The 10,618-nt window shown below is 36.3% G+C and overlaps 1 protein-coding gene across 1 annotated transcript; it reads right to left on the reverse strand.

Annotated features, from left to right (window-relative positions):
• Positions 1-8,126: 8,126 nt before the first annotated feature.
• Positions 8,127-8,465, reverse strand: LOC143604347 (uncharacterized). The gene has a single exon (XM_077080856.1). The coding sequence runs from the start codon at positions 8,463-8,465 to the stop codon at positions 8,127-8,129; it is 339 nt and encodes a 112-aa protein (XP_076936971.1).
• Between the last annotated feature and the right edge of the window lie 2,153 nt (positions 8,466-10,618).

Here is a 10,618-nt window from a genome sequence, read left to right on the forward strand (position 1 = left end):
AGAACAATTGTGTTGGTCAAAAGGAAGAAATTTTTCAAAATGAATTGAAATTGAACTCAGATGAATTGACTTTTTGTGAAAATTTCACTTGTGAAAAATTTTTAAATACTAAATTGACCAAAACAGGAGATGAGGAGGTGGAGGATAATACAACCTCGAGAAAACTCCAAGACGCGGGAGTGCCATTTTTATCAATTCAAATTGGGGAATTTAAAACAGATCGGGCACTTCTAGATCTTGGAGCATGTGTTAGTATCATGCCCGGCAGCTTATATGATCAGTATGATTTTGGCCCGTTAGAAAGTGTTTACCCCACTATGGTATTGGCTAATCAAACTCATACACTCCCTCGGGGCATGGTTACTAATGTAATGGTTCAGGTGGATGAATTTAGCTACCCATTTGACTTCCTTGTACTTGATTATGCGAAAGGGAATGTTAAAAAATCTTAAGTCATACCGGGTAGGCCATTCCTGGCCACAACACATGCGGTAATTGATTGTGCTATGGGAGTTTTGGGAATTAAGTGTGGGAACCGTGATAAATGGTTATCATTGTTTGAAAATCCTACTAACCCTTTTGTTGACAAGTGTGAATCCTTGAGCAAGGATCACACACAAGAGAATTTGTTTTGTGATTGATGTGAATGAGCTAAAGGGTAGCATGGAGGTGAAAGGACAAAATGAGATATTGCATGGAGTTAGAGATGATAAGGAAGTAACAACAAGAAAGGGAAAGAAGATGAAAAGGAAAGAGGTAAAGAAACCACCTGAATGTGATGCAGAATGAAGGTTGGAAATGTTTGGGCTGGATTCTGGCATATTAAAAGGTTGGGAGCAACCTCTTGAGGAGGAGCGTTCATGTAACAAGATGGTCGCATGGAAATGGGCCAGTCGACCGCCTTGAATGTCATAAAATTTTTAAAAGGGTGGTAATTGTACATTTTGTATATTTTTAGTTGTTGTTGTTGTTATTATTATTATTATTATTAGTTTTTATGTTACTAATTGTATTTCAAGCGTACCATCATAGCAAAAGCTTAGTGTGGGGATACCGCATGGAAAAAGTTGGGATTTTGATGTGTGCGGTAAAGTTATGTCAGAAAACGAGGTTTCAGTTAAGCTACCCAAAGTGCTTTTGTGTTCTTTTTTGCTGTGGTTAATCTAGGTACGTATATATTTTGTTGTATTGGAACTTTGTGGGTGTAGTTCGCTATAAACCCTCACGAGACCTCACTCGCCCACCCAGGCTACCGGGGGGTTTAAAGGGCTTGTTGTATACGCTAAATGCAACCGTGATTCCTGCGAAAGTGAGTTAGGTCTTTTAACACTTTAACTCATTTAACAAAATTTATGATGAAACTTAACTAATTCGGCTCGGTAATAATTTTTAATAAAATGAACTAACACTTCATTTTTTGCAAAAGTCTTAAAAGACCTATGTCTTACACACGGTGAGAAGCTTGCTTCTACACGTTTTGAGATTTTGCAGATTCAGTTTTAGTCTTTGGGGAAGACGAGTTTCACAAGGGTTTGCGAGCCAATTTTTAGTATTGCCTTATCAGTCATATCAGGTGATTTCAGTTTCATAATCTATTTTGTTATTTTAGTTTACGTGTTGAGAGTGTAATTGTAGATTTTTGTATTAGAACCATCACATTAGTGCGCCGAGTTTTAAATTGTTTAACAGTCAAATTCAACCCCGTCCCTCAAATGTTCGTTAACTGTTTTAAAATTTTAAAATTGAGGACAATGTCAACCTCAAGTGTGGGGATGAGGAAAAATTTGAAAATTTTAGCCCGATAGTACTTCGAAGAGTATTCGGAAACCTAAGTTATTAACTGTTAGTTATTGTTATTAATGCGAAGCTAGAGGTTTTTGGTCATGGTTGGTTTTTCAGCTTCTCGATAGTTTTCCCGACAAATGTTTTTAAAACGAGAAGTTGAAAATGGATTGTTTAGGCTGGGATAACGAGTCAAGGGGAAGGGTATACATGTTTCATATCGACGGCCCTTATTTCTAGACATATTGTGAGATTAGCACCTATACTTAATACACATATGATATAATAGATATAAAACATGTTTTGTCATTGATTGAGGGAAACCGGTATGTTTTACAGAATTAGAACTTGCTTGTCACATGCTTATCGAGATCTTAATACCACCACCTGTATGGAGATTAGGACTTTAGAAAACCTGTTCTGTACATAATTCCCTACTAAATAAATTCCTTACCCTACATTATTCTTTAGGAGCCTATTTGGACCATATTCCTTTTTCATTTGCTAAACTGAACATTACACACGATTCAAGCCTTGGCCTTTATTTTATTTTAACTCGTATGATGAAATCCAGTTCGTTATCGAGTCATATATATTTTGAGTGGTACTTAGTCAGACGATTTGTAAAGTTGTGAAGTTCAGAGTTGAACTGAGTTATAAAAAAAAAGAAAAGAAAAATCAGCAAAAAAAAAAGTTATCAGTTTAGTATTTCAGATGTAGATAGCAGTTGATTGTGTAATTAGTTCGTTTGTATTCGTGAGTCTGTATAATGGTTTGTTTAACTGGGTTTCATCCATCTGAGTCACTAAATAAGCCTTATCCCCACCCAATCCTAAGTCTCAGCAAAACCCTTAGTCCGAGTCTTTATGCAACCCGTGGGTAATGGGTGGAGATAAGACTGAATTGCAAGCATATTAAGTAGTAACTCATATTAGGTATTTTGAGGGCAGAGACATATACTGCACATCTTTTGCTAGTCTAGATATTAAACCGAGAGGAGTGTTGATAGTGAGGGGTATGAACATGTATGCCCTAACCAGAAACAAAGTACACTCGTCTGGGTGTTTCTATAGTTTTAATGTAGCATTAACTGTATTTGTGGGTTGTCAATCTAGAAAGTGTCAGTCTGGGAAACTGGGTATGACCTTAAACCTTGCTAGTGTTAATGGTGATAATTGATATACCTATGATGGAGGTTGATGTTTGCTTTAGAGTTTTGCTTGAGGGCAAGCAAAAGATAAGTGTGGGGATGTGATGTTTGGTTTATTTGTATATATATTAGTTCGTTAACGTTGTTGTTTTATTCGTTTAAAGTAGGAACTTTGGTACTTCATACGTGTTTATTGTGTTTCAGGTCACAGGTACTTAACGCGCTTAATTTGGACCTATACGAGCATGGAATGAAGTCTTGGGAAGATCGGAGCCGTTACACAAGTGTTGGAAATAAAGAGAAACAAATTGGTTGAAATTCATCTCCCAGAGTAAGCTACTCTAGGATCAGGGTAGCCTACTCCGATGCCAAATTAGGTCAGAGTAAGGCAGTTAGATTTCAGAGTAAGGTAGTCTGAGTTCAGAGTAAGGGATTTTCACCCAGAGTAAGCTACGCCAGGGGTCATAGTAGCTTACGTTGGGTCACGAAATTTAGTTTTAAAGCATGGGCCCAACTGCTATATAAAAGGAAAAACCCTAAATCGTAAAAAACATCATTCCAACCATTTTTGGGACGAACTTTGGCTATTTTGGGAGCTCCATAACACCTCCAATCACTACAAAATCCATGTTTCATCATCCCGAATCAAGAATTGAAGATCATATGGTGACCATGAGCGGCTAATCTATTCGAGTCATACCCGGGATGTATAGTTTGTAATCTTTCAGTTTATTTCTCATGTTCTAGAACAACTAATTGTAATTGTCTTGATGTTAATCTATGAGTATTGATGTTTAGTATGTCCGTTTAGGTTTTTGTCGATCAGAATGATTAGTTTGTCGGTTGCTATAATAGTTGCTCGTAGGATTGTTTTGATCTGTTAATTGTGAGAATGCATACGTTTGCCCTTAGTTGAGTCACACTGGCAGGGACCGTTTAATAACCAGTGCCGTGTGTTAGCGAGCGTGGATACCTAAGGTTTAACCGGTTAGTCAGTCTGTAGTTGGCACAAGATAGTTTATCTGTTAAGTTGCATGAGTTTGCTTACTTGAATTCCCGGGTGTGATTTTCTTTGTTTAATTGATTGAATACTTGATTATTTGTTTGTTTATTATAAAACCCAAATCAATTGCTAGTGTGATCAGCATTGTTAACTAAGTTACTTCATAATGTTAGGAATCAATTTCACTTCACGCTGACCACATACTCCTCGTGGTTCGACACCCTACTTACCCTAGCTTGCTTAGGTGATTAGGACACTGATTTACTTGTTTTTGACTAGATAGCGACAGTCTAGCATCAGGACCCCATCATCAAACTCATACTTAGGAAATTGCAGCTCGGGAATCTCTTGTCTTCTTTGGCCTCGGCGGTTCCTCGGTGGTTGAGCGGGCTCGGGTGTTCGGTTGCGGAGGGGTTGTTGTTGTCTTCTATGATATCGACCCCCTCGCGCATCTTCCATCTCTTCTTCATCTTCAAACTCGTCGAATTCATCAAACAACCTCCGCCAATTAACTACTCTTTCAAACTCAAAATCGAGCCGATTATATGGCGATTCAGACCTCATGGACCGATCATCTCCCATTTGGTATCTTCTTTGAGCTCTTGGGTTTTGGTTTTGGTGAATGTGTTGGTGGATTGGTGGTAGGTCATTGAGTGGTTGATTTTGTGGAATGTTTTGTGGAATGGGTTGTTCTTGATTAGGTGGTGGTTAAGATTATCGGGTTGAAACACCGGTGGGATTGGGTATGGGTTATCTTCCTGGTGATTCATGTCTTCTTCTTTTGGCCTCGAGGATTCACCCCTTTTTTGTTTTTCTCAGTTTCTTCTCGCGGCTTTCTCTATTTCAGGATCAAACTGCAACACCTCCTTGTCTCTGGCAAATCACGTATACATCAACCTAAAAGATTAACAGCACACACCAACCAAGCATACCCCGCGTAAAATCAACGAAGAAAAGAAATTAAACTAAAAATTAAACTAAATTACGCTAATTTAAACTAAACTAAACTAGCACTAAGTGCGTTGAGTCCCCGGAAACGGCACCATTTTGACGTAGGCTGTCGCGGTATACTTAAAAACAATTGATTAAAGACTTAAATACCTATAAACTAGTATGGGATGGTAAGGTCGTCTTTACAGGAACCCAAGGAAAGTGCTAATTTAATATTACTAAATTAATTAATACCTAAAGCGGACAAACGATGTCAAACGGTTTTTAGAAAAGATTAATTAAACTAAACGATTACTTAGAATAACTTTGTAAACAATATTAATAAAAAGCATTCATTTTAGGTTTGGGTTATGTGTTCCATACGTTAATCACAGATTCTTTCGTCTTTGGTTTTGCAATAATTGCTGGTCCTATGGTTTGATTTATGATGACAAACGATAACTCAACCGAATTGTTGACACAAATGAACCTGGACTCCACAATTGTCAATTTTATGTCTAGGACAACTAACTCAATGATAAGGTTTGATGATTCTAGTTCAATGACGCAAGAGCTTAAACCCTAAATGTTGATTAACAACCAAACAAACGTTACACAAATCAATAATCGCAAACACAAACCTTAATCAACCAAAAAACTAATTAAGCAAGACAAATTCATATAAAATCAATCAAGCTCTATTCATTAAGCATAAGAATATGTTTTTAACAGTATTTCACACAAAACCTTAGCCTAGAAAGAACACAGGAACTTAGCCGAGCATCGACATATCGATTAAAACACTTATCTTGATGAACATACGATCAGTGATGGAACCGGAAGCTTCGGGATGGCTGAAAGTCGTCTTGGAACACCTCTTCTGCCTCTGGAAGTTGTTATATTCCGAATAGGGTCGAAAAATCGTTTATATAGTGCAAACCCTCATTTTAGCCGACTTTAAGCATCTTCGCGTACCGCGAAGTTGCATGTACAGCATCTTCGCTTATCGCAAAGGTGCAACTTTCTTCATATTCAGATTTGTCTCGTTGAGAGACATGAAATTCATATATTATGGGACCCGTAACTCATTTTCTAGTCCGAGATATGCTCATTTTACTAAAAGAAACTTTCCTGGTAACCATCTTGTTTAGTTTTCACTTTGGCTTCAAGTTTCTCATCCAATCCTTTTCTGAATCCTTCTTAACCATCCATATATGTTTCCTCATGCTTCCATCATCTCGAGGCTTGCTTAATCTTCATCTGGATGGCTCTGAATTAGCTCGTTTAAGCTCCTTAACTTCCAATGTCTTGAAAACACATAACAACGCTTGAAGTACCAATGTTCATTCATTTATTTACCTAAATATAACTAATTAATTTATTATAATAACTAACTTTTACCCAACCATCAGTCTTCAAGGCACCACCCATAGTGACCACTAAGAAGACTTGCATGTTGATATAAACAAGAAGGTGAGAGAAGAGGGGAAGGGGGGGGGGGCTTCCTTTTCTTCTTTTAAAAAATCAAAACTTGTTATAATATCTTGATATATATATATATAGGGGTGGGATCCAGTGAAAACTCCTCTTAAAGAGAAAAACTCCTAAAAACTCCTAAAAAAATATTTTTAACTTTTAAAATTTTTTTTAAGTTTCTTTTTTTTTACATTATTCTTATATGTTGTTATTGGTTCAAAAAAAAAAAAAAACTCTTGTCAGTAACCTCGCCGGTGTAGTGCACATGTGTAATAGTGAGCATTACATATATGCAAAAGTGTTTGAATTGCATAGAATACAACATTATTGCACATATTTGATACACACTATTGTATATATGCAACATTAGACTAATACGCACATCGAATACACATTAGTACGTATCTGTAATACAACATTAACGCATATGCGCACTACATCGACTTTTATTTTATTATTATTTTTTTCCTATAATACAACACTACACAACATATACAATACACAAATATTGAATATATGCAATTAAACATTATTAAACTTAAAAATACATAGTAATACACATGTGTAATACAACGGTATCGTAGTAATACGTATGCGTATTACATCGGATTTTTTATTTATTTTATTTTTTTATATTTTTCGAGTGAAGGGTAAGAAATTATAAGAATAATGGCAAATACAGAATTTTGAAAATATTTTTTTTATTTTTAATTAAAAATAATTCTTTAGGAGTTTTTAAGTTTTCTCTCTAAAGATGAGTTTTATCTTGATCCACACACACACACACACACACATATATATATGTATATATTATGTTATTTCCAAAAAATAAACATAACATATTACAAGTAACATGCAAGGTAACAATTTTCACACATTGTTATTTAACCAACTTAAATAACATCATGGAATGGTTTCTCTCAAAATATAAATCATTCATATGATTTATTTATTTCACAAGTACAATGTATTTAGAAACCCTTTCCAATTAGCATAAGTGTTAATATTTATTTACTATGATCATATCATACATAAACAAATATCATCGGTGTTTGTCTAGCTTGTTATTGGGTATGACCCGACTTGGATCATAACGTACTAGCCACATCAATTATCATATGTGTCTTGGGCAGACCGAGTCCAACAATAGGCAGCTACCAATAAAACTATATGTGGTGAAGGACTACATGGTACAAAAGACAGATATAACATCATAAACATTTAACACAGATATAAGGAGATAACAACATGCAAAATCCCATAACGGTTATGTAAAAAGTAGGCCCCTACGACCAACCTAATTGTACAAATATCTTTTATCCTAATTCTACGTATTCAAGAACTCCTATAATGGACCGTGCCCTTAGAGAGGTACAACCCCAAGAGATCTTGCCAAATCTGCTCATGACAAATTTAGGTCTTCCTCTACTCCGCTTACCCTCTACAATTAGAGTTTCCACCACTCTAACTAGTTGTTTCATCTGCCTCCTCTTGACATGCCAAACCATCTCAATCTCCCCCTTTTTATCTTATCTGATATATTAACTACTCCTAACCTCTCCCTCAAAACCTCATTTTATCCTGTCTAGCCTTGTGTTCCCACACATTCACCTCAGCATCCTCACCTCTGCTACGTATATCTTACGTGCTTTTCTTTTCTTAATGGCCCAATAGTCGGTCCCATATAACATAGCAGGTCTAATGGTTGCTCTATAAAATTTCCCCTTTAACTAGTTGGAAACCTTCTATCACACAAAACCCTACTGGCTGCTCTCCTCTACACTATCACGCTTGGATGCGGTGGGCTACACCATTATCTATCTCCCCGTCCCTTTGAACAAATGAACCTAAATACTTAAACTTAGTCACATGCGGGAACCCTTGACCCTCAATGGTGACTTCAGTATCCTCGGTGTTGCCTACTACACTAAATTCACAGTACAAGTACTTGGTCTTAGATCGATTGATCCTTAAACCTTTGCCCACTAAAGCTAGTCTCCACTCCTCTAAGTTCGCATTTTGACTTCGTTTACTCTCAGAAACTAACACAATATTGTCCGCGAAAAGCAAGCACCATTGAACTGTCTCCTGAATTAACTTTGACATCTCATCTAGTATAACCATGAATTAGAATGGGCTCAAGGCAGGCCTGGTGAAGTTTGACTTCCACGAGTAAAAAATCAGTATCCCCTAGAGGCGCCGAATGCTAGTCGGAGACCTAACATACACATCCTTAATTAGGTCTACATAATTCCTGGAAACACCTCTGCTCTCTAAGTTGTCCCAAGTCAGTCTACGAGGCATGCTGGTATATGTCTTTTTAAGATCAATGAACACCTTATGCAAATCCCGCTTTTTCTCCCTATACTTCTCCATCAACCTCTTTAGAATATGTATTGCTTCCGTAGTTGATCATCCTGGCATAAAACAAAATTGATTTACTGTAATCTAGATTTCTTTGCTAATTCTAGTCTCAATAACCCTCTCCCATAATTTCATAGTATGCCCTAGCAACTTAGTCCCTCTGTAAGTCTTACAACATTGAGCTCCTCCTTTGTTCTTATATAAAGGTTCTACTACACTAATCCTCCACTGATCTGGCATCCTTCCAGATTTGGAAATAAGATTGAATAAAGTAGTTAGCCACTGAACTCCATCCTTTTGCAAACATTTCCACCCCCCAATCGGTATGTTGTTCGGACCAACTGCTTTAGTCCGTCCCATCTTTCTAAGAGCTATCCTCTCCTCTCCCTGTATTATCCCATCTTGGAGTAGTGGAGTTGTCATTTTCTTGTTGGTAATCAATTCCACCGTTGAAAAGATTGTTTAATCACTGATTTTAATGACAATACTTAAATGCCAGTACCAATTATTCAATTCTTATCATGCCATAATGAGATAACAATACAATTACTACTACCGAAATAATGAATGAGAATTATTTATATTCTTTTGTAGCCTTGGAGTAGTGGGGTTATCATTTTCTTGTTGGTAATCCCTCCCACTGTAACACCCCAACATATGGCAGAAATGCCGGGGTGCGAACCGTTGGTTCACAGCTCACAAGGTACTTTCATACAATATAAAATATGACAATATCTATTAATTCATTTATTTCAATTTTCAATTTAAGTGCACAAGTTTCCAAACAACAATAAGAATCTAAAGTAAACAATAATCCCAAAACAAAACAAAATAACACATATTTTTTATTTTAAATGTCTAAGGTCCTTCTAAGCGTTCTTCACCTTAAACTTCAAATCAACTAGTAACCTGCATATACGTAAAATATAAAAGTATATTTTTTCAATACGAGGTTGAGTGAGATAATTAGCAGTTTTTCATGATATAATAAAATATGTAAATAGCAAACAAAATAGTGCAAGTAATAACCAATCAAACCATGAGCAAATAATGTGTCAGTTCACCATTGCCATGCAAATCGGGCGTTGGCTACTCTGATAGTCGTATGATCATATTATAATGTGATTATGACGGACCTCTCCGATTGCGATAAAATAAACTCTTAAACAAGTAGCAATTAGCATTTAATTGAATACACACAATATTTACGTTTGCTAGTTTGTTTATATATATAATATAAAATATGTACTAGTACGCATATGTCCCCAAAAGTTATTAAAATTAGTAAAATAAAGGGGGAATGATATCTCACCTTATTGCTTAGCGAGAGTGCGAGAAATAAGAATAACAAATAATAAAATAAGCGAGTCGTCCTTTAACGCGTTGTCAGAGATAAATCAAATAGAGCTGAAACATTGAGACAAGCAACTACAGTTAAAACCGAGAACATAGTCGCTGAATCGATCCAAACGGATGTCTAGAACTCCGGTTATGAGATAATTAACGTTTAAGCGAGCTGGTACTGACCAGAATCCGAACAGCGAGTCGGAAGTCGGGTTATGGTCAGTAGTCTTAAAATCTCAAAACAAAAATAAAAGTCTTCTGTACCGAAATTCGGTTCCGAACAGAAGTGATAGAAAACGATTGGTCAACGTTGACCAACATGCTCTTAAACGGGTCGGAGTCAAATTAACTCGTCAATTCCCCTCAATCTCAGAAATTGAATGAGGGTTATTGACTATGGAATGATAATGAACAACTTTACAGTAAACAACTTATCGAGGAGAAAAACTGAGTCAACGGTCGGAAATCGTTAAAATCAAACGACAGCTTGTTCTTGAAAACGAAAAATACTAAAACCGAAGGGTGGTAGCTAAGGAAAACAATGGAGATGAATATTTCAGTAAAAGTTT

This window comes from Bidens hawaiensis, unplaced genomic scaffold, assembly GCF_021521415.1.
Source record: "Bidens hawaiensis isolate Kalapana, Puna unplaced genomic scaffold, B.hawaiensis_p1.1 tig00064803_1, whole genome shotgun sequence".
Taxonomy (NCBI): domain Eukaryota; kingdom Viridiplantae; phylum Streptophyta; class Magnoliopsida; order Asterales; family Asteraceae; genus Bidens; species Bidens hawaiensis.